At 37.4% G+C, this 16,252-nt stretch overlaps 1 protein-coding gene across 1 annotated transcript in view; it reads left to right on the top strand.

The window, feature by feature from the left end:
* The window catches only part of PLXDC2 (plexin domain containing 2), a 249,047-nt gene extending 234,750 nt beyond the window's left edge, over window positions 1-14,297 (top strand). The window contains exon 14 of the mRNA XM_088160730.1: window positions 12,161-14,297. Within this exon, the coding sequence (XP_088016856.1) occupies window positions 12,161-12,277 (117 nt within the window). The 3' untranslated portion in view covers window positions 12,278-14,297. The remainder of the gene's footprint in view (window positions 1-12,160) is intronic.
* The last annotated feature ends 1,955 nt before the right edge of the window (window positions 14,298-16,252 follow it).

The raw sequence follows: 16,252 nt of genomic DNA, 5'->3' as shown, positions 1-16,252 counted from the left end.
GGGAATGACTGTACTTCATAATGCTTACACAAATTTCAAAACTTTAAAACCATTTTTGGTATCATAACCCTAGAATAGAACAAGGTAATTCATTAAAAGCAATTAAATTGCTTTTAATAAGTTTAATAATTTAATTTTCAAAGAAAAAAGTTGTTTGATCAATTCAAAAAATAATGAGTAGAATGTATTATTCTTATATTCATCTGATCTATAGGATTTACATGTTTCCAATGTAAAGAAGACAATATTTTCTCAAACTTGCCTTTTGAAAATGAAGTGCAAAAAGTAATCAGGCAAAACTGGTATAAATAGGCCAGTGTTACAAGAAATCATTCTTTATTGCATTTGTGCAATTGAAAAATATTTGAGTAAACCATAACAGATAACATGATAGCCCACACAGCACAGGAGCTGCATTATTTATGGGAAATGAATGAAATATGGAGCTGATGTTACCGTTCTAGGAAAAGAGCTCAAGAGGGTTGTCATGGGCTTGATCATGAAATGAGAACAAGCACATAAATATTTAAGAAAATAATACTGTTTCCTATGAGCCTCTTGATTAATAAGCACATTGCACAGTTAAAACAAGATGTGACAGATGGACAGGCAGCTCCCTCCTGCAGATGTCTAAAAAATCACAAGTACTCTGTAGTCTGCCATCAAGTCTTCAAGCCAAATCAAGATCCACATCAGTTTATCTATCATTAGTAATTAATATAACTCTAAGGCTGGCCAAAAGAAGGAACAGGGTCCTGGTGCATTTGTGTTTACTTTTACTGAAGTTACTTTATGGAGGCATCATATAGACATTAAACATAGCATTCATTCAAAACTCTAACATAATTAATAGTGAAGCGTCTTTTTACATCTAAGATACTGTCATTGTTTGGTAAGTAAAATTTTATTAACAATCAGATTTTTGGGGGGGCTTTAAGTTAAGGGCTATGTAAGGAACTTTTAGTTGATTTGTTTTATAGTCATGACTGGTTACTGAATAATAAAGAGCAGTATAATAAACTGATCCTGTATCTGAGGTTTCAAGTCTCTTCCTTGTGTTCTCAGCAGATATCACCAATATTCACTTACCTCCTCACTCATGTTCTCATATAGCTCATCTCAAATCCAAGTCATGTTTGTCATGAAGTGAGCTCTCCCAGATAAGAAAAAATACACCCACACTGGCTGTGCTGTTTACCCTTGCACTGATAAAGGCAATCACTTGTGGCACCTCTGAACACCATTAAGTGATATCCTGAGTGCACTGGTTGGTTTAAATAAATGATACACACAAGCCACGAAAAAAAACATTTATTACAAAAGCTGTTGTCTTAGAATATAGTAACATTATTCTACTACTTTTTTACCTTTTAAATCTGAAGAAAATGCTTCCCTAGGGGTTTTTGTTCAATGCCTGTTGAGCAGAGCACACATGTGCAGCCCTACCAGGAATAAAAATTGCTAATTTGAACAAAGAATTTGAGAAGTCTTAAATGCCAGTGCTATTCAATTTGCCTATAGTAGTGTGCAACTTTAAAACAATACCATCCAAACAGTTCAACACATTTTCAAAAATGTTCCACTTTTTGTTAAGTGTGTAGAAGATTCAAATCAAAATGTAGTTTTTCAGTTTCTTCCAGCCTCTACACTGTTCAACATGTGTTTCATTTGTTTAGGTTGGACACTTCTGTGGTGGCCCAAAGACAGAATGATTTATCAGCTTTTAAAGTCAAGGGAGCCTCAGTCAAAGTTCCAATGAATGCAGGCTCTTCCTAAGAGCTAAGAGTGAATGTTGACTAAAGATTAGCTTGCAGAGTGACAGAAGAGATGTTGCATGCCTTGGTTTTCTGTTTATTATCATTAACCTTGCAGTATTTCCTCTTTATTGAATTTTATTTAGTTGCCAATGGTTTACTCTCTTTAATCACAGTACATATTCTTACCTTGAGGAATCCTGTGTCTATTAAGTATATTTTGAGCTGATTTGGACTGATCTTTGTAAAGTAGAATACATGTCAAATAATGCTCTTCATGACTTTCTCAGCAAAGTTTCTGTCAGAAATCTAGCCATAACATATATCACTACACACTAGCTATAGCACAATTTAAAATCTATTGATTTATTTACTAATTTATGTAGTATACTTGCATTGAGGATGGGAGGTTTCATGGCCAAGAAGCCAGTCATGATGTCCTGAATGTCATGGATTGCATACCTGTGATATAGGTCATAGCACATGTGATCTAGAGGTCCAGAGTTCAATGTAAAGAGGAGTAAAGAAATTGCCAGCTGAGTCAGATGAATTTGGTCGGATTTCAGTGAGCTGTAAGCCAAACTGCAGCTTTAGTTTTATATGTTAATTTTTCCTTTTTTTTCCCTCATGTTCTTACTTTTTTCTATATTTTTAATCTCTAATTATTTACGTATGTGTTTGAACTTGGGCATTGAGAGCATTTAATGTTAAGGGAACATCTGCAAATTGAAAAACATTATATAAGTCTGACTATTTTTTTATGCAGTTGTCTTTTGCATGTTTGCATCCAGTTATCTGTGGACAGAAGAGTTGCATGACACAAGAAGTTTTCACTTGCATACTTTGTGATTTTCTTCCCTTCCTTCCTTCCTTCTATTGTGATCCAAAGTCCTTTTTGAGGCTTGACATTTACCTCAGCTGTCGTCACAGTGCTCTGCCAGTGGAGACCAAAGGCAATATGATCTGGCCACAGTCCTGTGCCTGGAGTGCCCTGTTGGATGGTTACAGGCTCTTCAGGAGGGACAGGCACAGCAGGAGAGGTGAAGGGGTGGCACTGTATGGAACAGAAGGGGTAGAATGTATGGAGCTCACAGCTGGCAATGGCACAGTTGAGAGCCTCTGGATAAGAATCAAGGGACAAACAAACAAACAAATAATGCAGATGCCATCGTGGGAGTCCACTACAGACCTCCTGGCCAGGACAAGGATGAATTAGTCTTTGAGGAACTAAGGGACTCTTCCAAATCGACTGCCCTTGTCCTTATGAGAGACTTCAACTTGCCAGAAATTAACTGGGAACATCACACACCTGGTACAATGCAGGCCAGAAGATTCCTAAAAACTTGGATGGCAACTTTATGGAACAGATCCTAAGGGAGCCAGCTTGGAAAGATGCCTTCCTTGAACTCTTGATTGTCCACACAGAGTGGATCTTGTGAGCAAGTGGAGATTGGTGGCTGTCTTGACCACAGTGACCATGAAGCAATTGAGTTTAAAATCTCTGTTAAGAGAAGGAAAAGTGCCAAAGCCTTGACTGTAGACCTGAGGAGGGCAGATCTCAGACCACTCAGGGAACTAGTGAGTAAAATTCCCTGGGAAAAAGTATTTGCAGGTGCTGGGTTCTGTCAGTGCTGGTCACTTTTTAAGCATCACCTCCTAAGGGCTTAAATCAGACAATTCCCAAATGTCAGAAGTCAAGCAGGTGAGGCAGAAGGCCATCTTGATTGAACAGGAATCTTCCCTTGGAAATAAGGCAAAAAAGCTTTCCTTTTTGGTGTATGCCCAGTAGAAGCAAGGTCAAGTGACATGGGAAAAACACAGAGCAGCTGCTGGCCACTGTAGGGAGAAAATTCATATGGCCAAAGCTCAACTGGAGTTGAAGCCAGCCAGAAAAGTGGGAGACAATAAAAAGAGTTTTTTCAAATATGTTAATGACAACAGGCAGTGTAAAAACAACATTGTCCCATTACAGGATGAAGATGGTCTCCTCACAAACAGGGACAGAGACAAAGCAGAGGTGTTTAACACATTCTTTGCCTCTGTCTTCAGCAAGGATGATGGACCAAGGCTGCCCTGAGCTGGAGGACCATGACTGGGAGAACGATTAACTCCCACCTGACCCTGAAATTGTGCAGGACCTGCTGCTCCAGCTGGATCCATACAAATATATGGCCCCTGGTAGAATTCATACAGGAATCCTCAAAGAGCTGGATGATGTAATTGCACAACCTCTCTCGATTATTTTTGAGCAGTCTTAGGAATATGGAGAAGTCCCAGCTGACTGGAAGCTGGTGTAAGCTGTCTGAGCTTTCAAGAAAGGCAAGGCCATAAACTACAGGCCTGTCAGTCTCACTTCTGTGCCTGGTAAAGTTATGGAGAAGATCATTCTGAAAGGTATTTAAAAACACCTTAAAGATAATGCTCTCACTGGTCACAGCTTCCTGAGAGGAAAGTCCTGGTTATCCAACCTGATCTCCTTTTGTGATGAAGTAACCCATGGGGTTGATCAAGGGGAGCCAGTTGATGTAATGAGATTTTTGGATTTCAGTAAAGCTTTCAGTGCTGTCTCTCACAGTGTCCTTCTGCACAAGATGTCCAGCTCACAGCTGGATAAACACTTCATGTGATGGGTGAGCAGCTGCTCATGGGTCAGGCACAAAGGGTGACAGTGAATGGAGTGACCTCAGACTGGGGACCTGTCACCAGTGGGATTCCACAGGGCTCCATCCTCAGCCTTGTGCTCTTCAACATCTTCATCAATGACTTGGACCCAGGACTGGAAGGGACACTCAGCAAGTTTGCAGATGATACAAAACTGGCAGGAGCTGTTCACTCCCTCGAAGGCAGAAAGGCCCTGCAGAGACCCCTCAACAAGTCAGAGGGTTGGGCAATCACCAACCACATGAAGCTCAAGAAGGGAAAGTGCTGGATTCTGCACCTGGCCTGGGGCACACCTGGATGTACCAACAGACTGGGAATGAGAGGCTGGAGAGCAGGGCCACAGAAAGGGACCTGGGGGTGCTGGTCCATGGCAAGTTGGACATGAGCCAGCAATGCCCTGGCAGCCAGGAGGGGCAACCCTGTCCTGGGGGGCATCAGGCACAGCATCACCAGCCAGGCAAGGGAGGGGATTGTCCTGATCTGGGGCAGCCTCACCTCCAGTGCTAGGGGCAGCTTTGGGTGGCACAGTGTAAGGAAAATATTTATTAGAGAGACTAAAGGAGGGCAACAAAGATGGTGGCTGAGGTCACTTGGTCTGTTCAGCCTGGAGGAGACTAAGGGAAGACATCATTTTTGTCCACAACTTCCTCATGAGAGGAAGAGGAGGGTCAGGCACTGATCTCTTCTCTGTGGTGACCAGGGACAGAGCCCAAGGGAATGGTCTGAGGTTATGTTAGGGGAGGTTTAGGTTGGAAAAGTTTCTTCCCCGAGAAGGTGGTTGATCACTGGAACAGCTCCCCAGGGAAGTGGTCACAGCATCAAGCCTGAGCGTGGCAATACTCACAGGCACATGGTGTGACTCTTGGGGATGGTTCTGTGCAGGGCTGGGAGTTGGACTCAATGGTCCCTGTGGGTCCTTTCCAACTCAGCAGATTCTGTGATCCTGTGCTATGAAGGTAAGGAGTGAAACACTAGGATGTCTTGTCCCAGATGGACACAATGATACCATTGCCAAGCATGGTTATGGGAGGCTTGACAACAGCTGAATAAAATTTTACTTTGGTGATTCTCTGGGGGAAAAGGATTTTAAGGAGTCTAAAATGACATTTCAAATTATGACTTCTTAACCTCAGGCAAAAGAGCCTTTCTCTTGTATTCACCTTATGGTTACAAAATTTATTAACATATGTGGACTCTGAAGCTGTCAGAATAAGAAAGAGTTCAGAGCTTATGTATTAGTGGCTGTGTATGTATTAATAACAGTTAATATGTCACACACTGAAGAGCAGTGTGCATGTTTGTAGTTAAAAATTAACATTCTTTTGAGTTAAGATCCGAATTTGAAAGTCACAGCTTTTACCTTCATGTTCCCAGACTTCTTGGAGATATTCCAGAGCTTTATTTTGCTGGTTCAGCTGCTTAGAAACATACACGTACACTTAGACACATCACACACATGCACACACCTATGTTTTTTTGTTGTTTGTTTTACTTCATCTTAGATGTTTAAGATGGATAATTTCAGGAATCTGTTAAAATGGCCACACAGAAAGTTGAACTGGTGTTATTGAGCCAGGGAGTGACCTTCAGGAAAAAGACAGGGAGGGAGGGAGGAAACAAACAGCTGCAGATCTTCAGCAAATAAATAATAGTGTGGGATGAGAGTGTGGAGGATGCACCTTGACTCCTCTTGATTTAACTTAAATTACGTCTTTGTTAGTAAATTAAATAAGGCTGGGACTGGTTTTTAGCATAAAGACCAACCAGCATGAAAGGATCTGCATTCCTGTCATTTAACTCTGCCTCACTTAAAGCTGACAGCACGTAGACTGTTAGCATGAACTGAGGATGATTTCTAAACACTGAGCCCTAGCTGGGGTGGTCTGAGAAATTATTATTGGGTTGTTTTTTTTAATGAGGGGCTATGTAGGGGATTGTATTTTGGTATCTGAAAACATTCACTGACACACATCTAGCAGTGGATTTTCTTCAGATTTTGAGCTTCTGCTCATCCCCTCTCTGCTTAGAAAAAGGAAATAATATGAGAAAATAGTTAAAAATGCTGGAGCTCTTGGTATTTCAGAGCTCAGGAAATTAATGGACATTTCTGGCTCACCATTTTACTTCTCTACTTATAATAGTACACCACAAATAAGAGCCAGATTTAAAATCCAGCCATGTTTTCCATGTACCATTTCTAGGTTTCTGCATTAATGTCACAAATGCACTGTATGTCTTCAAACGAACGAGAAGTAAATAGGAGACAGATTAAAAAAAAAAAAAAAACAGGGTTTTTGTAAAAAGAATGAGATCCTCATCTGTCTAAGCCAGCTGATGGAGCTCACACAGCTCTACTGTTTTCTCCTGGGATATGGCCCATTATTTTACAGGGGATTATGCTTTTAGTTTGAAATAGGTTTAACATGGTCATCAATTAGTTTTTGTCCAGGTGTTCAGGCTGAATTGCATTTCATGAAGATGATGATTAAAAAGAAGAGAACAGGTATCATTTTGCTCTTCTTTCAAAGTCCTGCAGTATCCTGGCATTTGGAGTATTGTCATTGATCTCACTGTCATTGTCTAGTACTGATAGTAAAGTTATTTTTCCAAAGCTTACCCAACTCAGTAGGAACCAGGAGTTCAGGAATGGAGACCTAAATCGACCACAAGGGAGAAGCACTGAAATAAATAATCAACACTGACAATAAAAGTCAAAGGTGTAGAGGAAGGAGGCACTCTGTTTCTCTTCCTTAAGCAGCCAGCTCATCAGATGAACATTAGACTGCAGAAACCCTTAAAGAAAGATGGTTTAAATCACAAAAAGATACATTAAACAAGTACTTCTATCAAAAAGAAAAATAAATGAAGCCAGTAATGACTCTACTGAATCTTAAGTCTGAAGCAATCCTTATTTGAGGACAGTGTCTTCAAAATATGAGTTTGACATGGCGTCAGGAAATTGTTCTTTTCTTATTCCTGGGAATATATATCAGAAGTATAATTTCAGATATTTGTAGCCTCATCCACTTCTGACTGTGATTTGCCAAATAAATTGGATGTTTATAGCAGAGATTAAAGACTGATGCACAAATTTCAGGTAACTGAGCACAAAAATGCATGTTATGGTCAAGGTAATTGGTAACAAAAGGATCTTCTCACAAAAAAACCAAAAGCCCTGACTACTGAGGCACTGGACAAGTACTTAGACTAATGGGTCTCGAATAGTATCAGATTAACATTTAGTCATTTCATCATTTAGTAAGACTTTACTATAGTTTTGTTCCCTTTTTCTTAGTTTATTCTAGGAAGTCATAATAGTTTTTCTTAAGTTTTGACAATAAATCCAGAATTTTAATCACTCCATATTTGTGTATTTCCTTATCATCAAATAGGCCTTCTTGACAAAGTGTGGTTAAGGAGTACAGCTTTTAAATAGATTTTAATGTGTTTTTACTACTGAATTAGACAAAGACATTGACAGTGGAAATGTAAGATGCAGCCTTTCAGTAGACACAGTGAATCAGTCCTCTGGAAGTTTGAAGGATTGAAATATAGAAAAAAGTTAATAGATAGAGGAGACGAAGTTGTGCCAAAGCATTCAGTCTAAAAGGTGCTCAATAAATTCAGCTTTTGTGTAATTTAGTGGTGAACCAAATTTACCAGGGAGTTCTGGAGAGTCAAGACTTTGAAAGATTGACCTTCTCATGCTATGTCAAGTATTTATACTCATGTAAATTCAGTTTTAAAAAGAGTGTGCACACGTTTTGATGAAATCCACTGTTCAGGTTTACTGCTGAATAGGAATGAAGAGCCGATGCATGCACAAGCACTCTGGGATTTTATGCTGGTTGAAATATACAAAGAAACTTTTGATAGTGTTGCAGAAATCTTTCAGAACAAAATGTGTGTGGCAGGGTTGAGGAGATGACAGAGGGGAAATATTTCATTACTGTTTTCCTTCTCTGCTCTTCTGACATTGCAGATCTATACAGAATTGTTCTCATTCCATTTTTGTGTACTCAGGGAAACATAGAATAAGGATGGCATGGGGATCAGAGGCTAAGATTTAAGAATATCAAATATGTAATACTTGTTGCCAAGTTCCTCCTGTCCATTACTGAAACTTGTCTTCATGCAGATGTATGAAAGGAAATGTAAAAACTTATAACTGCTGCAGCTAACAAAATACACATTATTACAATTGCTTTTGATAAATTATTATCTCAGATGAAGAATGTTAAGTGGTATAAATTTTAGAGATAGTGATAACGTCAGCATCAAAAACTCTCAGAAGCGAGGCATCAATCTCCAGATACCAGCATTTCAACACAACTTTACACAACTGTCCATCCTCCTGTAACCAATCTTGTAAATAATGCTGGTTACTGTTCAGCAGGAAATAAGATAGTCTACAGCTGGCTACCTTAAAAAAATCATCGACTGTAACACTAGGGACCATGTTCAGGTCATAACAACTGAGTTTTATTTAAGTATATTCAATTTACTGCACTCAGATATGTATCAAACCCTTTTTTTTTTTAAACATGTCTAAATGAGAGCATATGATTTTCATGGAAAAAAGAGGCTCAAAAACCTCTGATATTGAAAGATGTCAAAAGAAGAAAGTGAACAAAAAGAAGAATACACTTGGAGACCTTTCCTTGCAACCAGAGTGAGAGGTTACTCCAGTTTCTACCTTTTTGTTTTACTAGGTGGGATCCCCCCTTTGCCCTCAGAAGTAAGACAAATGGTATAAATTCTGCCTCTTCTGCAAGACGGATATAAATATACTTATTTTAGTCTGTGTTGCTGCAGGAAGTCAAACATCCTGCACAGCCACCAGCAATGATGTAGAGCAACATAATGTAGGAAACATGAAAACTAGACCTCACTTTCCATGAATTATCCAACTGCTGGATTTTTTTCCTTTTATCTTACTGATCTTCAATAGGAAATAACATTTTTATGTGTATCCTAAATTATTTTCCTGAATTTCAACATATTTCTTCTGCATCCTGGTCATGTAGAGTCACAAGTGCTTTTCTCTCAACTTCATTACTTAAAATAGTGAACTCAAGGAAGCTTCAAAAAATGAAAAAAAAAATACTAGTCCTGTTTTCCTACTTTGTAATACACTGAAAGGAAGGAGTTACAATTCTCCAGCCACAGCTCAGAGGATTTCCTTTAAGTGTTCTGATTCTAGAGGAAGAAACATATTTTTTCCTGCTAAAATTGGGAATTAGTTAATTAAACACCTAGCTTGCTTTCTCCCAGTTTGGTTTCAGTTTGGTGGGGGTTTTTTGGTGTGTTTTGTTTGGTTGGTTTGTTTGGGGGTAGGGGTTTTTTTCTGGGTTTTTTTTAGTTAGTCCTCACAGAGAAAAAAGAGGAAGAATGCATTGGGTATTTCCTGAGCTGCTTCAGTAACCAGAAGAACTTAGTATCTCCCAATATCGATCAAGCTGCTTTCAGTTTTTTCAGTTAAAGCTGAAATATTTTTACATCTTTCAAGGGGTTACATAAGGCAATGAATTGATAGTTTGTCAGTGCTCTCTTTTAAATCTGTCAACATGCACGTAATGAAGCTGAAATTAAACAAGCACTATAAAGGGAAAATCTCACCTCATACGTGACAAGAAACCACAGAAAACTGTAACTGAAATATAGAAGATGACCTCGAAGTCTTTTGGTTTACTTCTGGAAAAACAGTTCATATTTATGTCTTATGGCTTTGTATCATTAAAACTGATACACATCTGTTCCATAACTAATCATCTGGAAAGGCCACTTAAAAAAAGTAGCACAAAATAGTAAATTTAGTATCTATCATCAATGTAGCAATGAAGTAGTAACTAATCATAAGTACATCTTAAAATTAAAGTAGGGAGCAACTTAGTATATTAAAACTCAGCTCATCCTTATGTGTGACCATTTGATACTGTTTCTAATTATTCTTTCCTGCTAGTTTTCCAGTTGTTTTTCCTTTTCCCTTTTCATTAGAGACCTCTCCATCAAATTCCTTTCTCATTTATACCAGTGTAAATCTGAAAGAAACCCCTTAACGTTTAATTGCATTATTCTTGATTTACTTTAGTGAGCCTGAGGACAGAATATGACCCTTTTTCTTTAGCAGTAACCAAACTGTCCTTCTTAATTTTGAAAACACACAGAATCAAGCTTGGTTAGAAAAAACTTACCAAAGTTTAAATAGACTAAGTTTTCTTGTTAGGAAGAGGCATCCATTAAAGAAGACAATGTTCTGCCTTCCTACTTTGTAGGAAGGTGCTGCACTGAAAGGCCTGGGATTTTAAATTATCTGCCAAACAGAATTTAACTCTGAATTCCTCAAAAGTAACCTGATCCTGCAATGGGAGGAAAAGGAAGCAGTTGCTTTGATGTGGTATCTGCCCAAAAATGATCACTGAGGTAGACTTTGTGCTGTACCTGCAGTCAGCTGTGTGGTTTGTTGGGAACAAGATTCAGTGGCACCTCAAAGTTTCTTTAGTGACTCCTGCCCAAGAGCACAGTGAGTCCCAGCAATTCATGGCTGTGGCTATACTATAGTCACCAACAACACCCCTCAGCAACATGAAATAGCCTTTGTGATTGAAAGGAAATAAAAATGGGGTATTATATGGACAGAAAATCAAATGCAGTGTTTATATTCAGGAGAAAGATCATAAAGTAAAATTATTTAGCTTTTGAGCTGTCAATGAAAATATAGGCTTTAAATTGTTTTCATTGATTTTTCTCTCATTTTCCTGCAATGTTTCTATATAAGTTGCTTTATCTTCTAGCCCTCCTTCCAAGTAGATTGTAAGCCTTGTCAGTAAAGAGAAATAAATCAGTATGTTTGGCAGATAAAATTTTATGGCAAGCTTTTTCTTCTCACTGACTCTATGAAGGAGTTTCCCTATTTTGCTGGAAGCTATTCTCTTTGACATAATCTCAGAGTGGTCACCCAAATTCTGAGCTTTACCTGACATTAATTCGTTTGAAAATACAGATTGTTCAAAGCACTTTTCCTCCCTAGAGATATCATGATATTACAGGAATTGTTTTATCTGCCCTAGAAAATAACTATTTCTTTTCTCTGTTTACTAGCTGTCTTTAAAGCAGGCACTCAAGATCCTAGTGGAAATTGGTTAGGACTTCTTAAGGCTCTTGTACCCAAAGCTCTTAAGAGTTTAAATAAAAACGTTGCTTCTATTTGAACCATCAAAGTAAACTACTCAAGTAGAAATTATGGCACTTGAAATAGAAAGTCATTATTTTGAGAGTCCTGCATAAGCGTGCCAGAATTTTATCCTAAATAATTTTTTTAATTAAAGTTCCATCAACTCTGCCACATATTTTCTCATGGTATAGAGTATGTTAGAGAATTCCTCTGCAGAACTAGGAAGGAAGGAAGGGCATTGGACAGATCTTCTAGAGGTTAGTGGATCACCAGTTCTCTATGTGACAAATCTGATAACCATTTTAGACAGGAGCTATTTCATCTTCTTCATTGCTAAGAGTAGTGGTAATTGTTTATGTGTTTGAGAACAGTCATCACTCACAAATTTAAAAAGAGGAGTTCATTCCTCTGATTTTTTCTGCTGCTGAACTGTGCCTTTCTATTCCTGTAACAACTACAGGGAGTGTGGTTTAGTATGAGAACCCAAAATTGGAAGATACTGTTAGATTTTTTTATTAAGGATTTATTGTAGTACCCTTCATAAAAGTTTATTTTGTTGTTGCTGTTGTAGCGGCGTCCAAGCAGATGGCCAGCAATGAAATTCAGAAGAGGATCTGGACATCCTGCCTATGCTGAGGTGGAACCAGTGGGAGAAAAAGAAGGGTTCATCGTATCAGAGCAGTGCTAAAATTTCTGGGACAGAACACCAGTACTGGCCTACAGGTGTAAGACATTTATTTTGCCTCTCTTTAAAGAAAAGGAGCCCTAAGCTGCTGTAGCCTGATAGAAAGAAGATTCTGGATAAACTTTGTCCAAGAAGAAAAACTATCTAAGATACCAGATTACTACTGCACAGTAGTTTTTGTTAGTGGACTGAGACACAATGGTTCATGCAGAACACTTGTCAGTGGACACCTACAGTATCAGAACTATGGCACACGTGCCATGTTATTTGCTTTAGGTGTGGGGATGCACAGTAATCAGAAGTATAATAAAGCTTTGGTGCACAAGGGCAATGCCCTTTGGTTCAAGTCTTCTTCTCTGTTATCTCAAAGACTGAGGAAAAAGTCTGTACCATTTCAGTGCAAAGGGCACTGATCAGTGTTCACAGGTGATTGAGAAAACTGTCTTAAGACAGGTAAATAAAAAAAAAAAGGAATTTTCCAACATTTATATAAGCAGATGTGAAATACACTTTTCAATTCCAAATTAACCTGCCAACCTGAAGGAGTCACAACCTAAATGCTTTCCAGGAGTAATACAATGTTTCTTGTACATTGCTGATTACTAGCCTGCTAAACAACTCATGATATACAGATTGGTTAGAGCTGAAGAAAACAGAAAATTTTCATGATGGTGGAATTATTTCATGGGAGTTCACAAAGACGTTGGGCTGATTTTCAGTTTCAGTGTTCACTAAAAAATGAATTATCAGGTTTGTATTAAGGTGTATTTTTTCATTTCTCAGCAGTAGGTTGAAATAAAGGCAACAGATCCTTTTAGCTGCCAGAGAGCTTATGGACCATTTCTTAGGCAATGGGGTAAGAAAAATAAGATTTAAAATAAATGGGTTTCTATTCTTCACCATTTCATTGTGAGTCCTTACTGAGAAGCACCATAGACTTCAATGCACCCCTTCCAGAGATTCAGATGCAAGTGTTATTGAACCCTGCTGATTCATACAGTGGTTTTGTTTAATGCACATAGTAGTTGCATAAATATATATATAAATATATTTTTTTTTATAGCTAACACAAGGCGGGTTCTTGTGACTGTTAAGACTGCATTTTTGTCATCCAGACAAAGGAAATGAATTGCATTACTGCATATTTCCACTGAGTTGTAAAATAATCCTTAATATTAGAATATTTTTATGTTGTGTAGGGAAGGTGGTTCATGTAGTTGCAGTGCCATAAACTTTCTGCCTATTGGAACCATTCTTTCTGTAAAATCGACTCTTTCCCTCCCTGCATAGGGAAAGACAACGCTAGAAATTCACACCATCAAAAACAGTTACTCTTTTCAGGGAAGGGGTTAATACACATGGAGACACAGAGCTTCCCTGAGGAGTGAAAATCTAAATGCTTTGATGATCTGGGCCTGAGCTATTGAAATATAAAATTCAGGTACTGCATGTACGACTCATACCAGTCATTTACTATCAATTTTTTTAAATATTGTGCAAGGCACTTGAATGATTTTTAAGTGAGGTATACAACATTTGTGGTTTTGGATTTCAAGCAGTTTAAAAAAGTTGTAGATACCACCTTAATAGTACAGTTACTTACATTTCTTGTTGATGCTTGTATGGCCTAAATTTGATTACTTAACGCTGTTTAAAAAAAAAAAAGCGAACATGATTTTTGTTATTTTGTTCAGTAAATACTACAATACTGTATTTTCTGTATTCTTTTATTTTGGGTAAGATATTTTTATTTTCATCTGGTTTAAATCATCTAGCATGAGATTGAAACTGTTCAAAAACTAACTGGTATTAACCTGAAGGTACTAACAAAGAAATCATCTTGAAGCCTGGTTAAAAACCTGTGGCAAGTAGTCATTTCCATTTGTGTGGATCTGCTGAGCCCTTTTTCTAATAGGCTGGGGTTAAATTGCAGGCTGTTAATTCTGATAGCAATAACCAAATGTATGCACATATATATGGTGACACTCATTTTTATTAAATAAAAAGGTATCAGTGCACATCATGTAGGAACGTATTTGGTGTGCAGTAATTATCATCAGTTTTTCTGGGAATCTTGGGAGTCATCAGCTAGGGTTCATTCCAAAAGAAGCAATTGTAGAGCTTCTGGAATCCTGTTTGAAAAAACTTTTATTTCAGAGAACATCTTTGCAAATCATACTAAGAAATTTACAAATATCTATGTAGTACTTCAATAAATTCAAAGGATATTTCATATAAGTAAAGAAGATTTATATTATTACGGGTTTACAGGTCTGCTCTTCATCATATTCACTCCTATTTTTACCCAGGTATGTAATAGATGTCATGCAATGGAGCTGGCAGAGTATTTGTAATATGATTAGACAAATATGTCAACAATTTTAAAATCTGATGTTTTGATTACTTTTGGTTTAAGGCCCTTTCACAGCTGAAAGACGTTTGTTAGTATTTGCAAACTAACTGACATATTATACTCCTTCATAAAATAATAGCAATTATTTTTTTTTCATTTTTGTCCACCTTATGTAATTAGGTGGGAGATTTCAGTGATCTGCAGGGAGCATCATAGAATACTTCTTCATATTTTTGCCATGATGTTATATTCTGTGGATTATAACATGAGGAGTTGCTGGGTTTATTTAATAACATTGATAGGCATATGCTTATGTCTGATAAGAACTGCTATCTGAAGAGAAAACCTCCTGCATACTAATAGAGGTATAGTGTCTCCTTGGTGTCTGCTTTGATATGTTCTGTGGTATATTCTATTTATCCCAGTAGGCAAAAGTTAATTAAGTAATCTGTTGCTGTTTTGTAATTCCATCTGGTTTTCTAATTTTTTAATAATTAAAATTGCCACATTAAAAATTATACAAACATTAATCTAGAGGTCTGATAAAATATTAAGATTAACTGAGAATCCTGTTCTTATATTTTTATAAAGCAGCAGATTTAATTTACCCGGACCAGAAAAATGTCACATAGCCCTCTCTCAGAAATCTGGCTGAAATGTTTTTCAACAATTCATAAATTTTCATCCAAGTGTCTGAAACAGTGGTTTCACTAGCACTCCCTGTGGTCCTTCATTTGAATCTTACTCAGAAAAATGCTTGTTTACAGAGTCATTTATCCCAACAGTTATTTTAACTCTTAAATTTTCCTATAAATTTATTTATCTAATACTATTTATTATTGCAAGATCTGTCACATTTTATTATTTTCCATTTTAGTGTCAACTGTTCCATAATGCCTCTCAGTGCTCTGGTTCAGCTCATCCTTCTCCACAGAGAAAAAGGAAAATTTGAATTCTAAGGACTCAAAACACATTAATAAGTAGCTCTCAGATCTCATTAAGATGAAACACTAAATCATATATATATATATATATATATATATATATATATATATATATATATATGTGTGTGTGTATTTCTGTGTGTGTGATTGCTATACATCACCACACACAGAAATTAGTGAAAAATAAAAGACCCTAGCATTTCCAAAGTTGTATTCATATATTAAGAAATTGTGGAACTGCTGAAGAAGTGGAATTGTAATTTCATTCACATGTGCATACTTATAATGGTGTGATTATTTAATTGCTTTCTATGTTTCTCAGTGCATCCCATGATATAGTGGAGTAAGAGAACACAGATTGTTCCACAAGAAACTGCTATTCCATATTTTTCTCCTCTTTGCTCAAATTTTGTTGCACTTTGCATACCATCCAAAGCCTTTCCAGAAGACCATTTTTTCATGGACTTTTCTTCCATACCCGTCAGCATTATACTTGAGGGATGTGTATACCTTGATTTATTTCTGCTCTGAGCGTTCTTTTGAAGGGAGTCAATTTTCCAGAGAATGCCATATGAAACAGTTGTTCTTTTTCTTATAATTGCCCTTTTCGTTCTCTACAGCCTCTGCTGCAAATGATATAGATGTCTTGCAAGTAGCAACCTACTTCAATGCAACATAATA

The sequence above is a fragment of the Sturnus vulgaris genome, chromosome 1, assembly GCF_052056855.1.
Source record: "Sturnus vulgaris isolate bStuVul1 chromosome 1, bStuVul1.hap1, whole genome shotgun sequence".
Taxonomy (NCBI): Eukaryota; Metazoa; Chordata; class Aves; order Passeriformes; family Sturnidae; genus Sturnus; species Sturnus vulgaris.
Note: the sequence above shows the minus strand (reverse complement) of the source record. Positions and strands in the feature narration are given on the sequence as shown.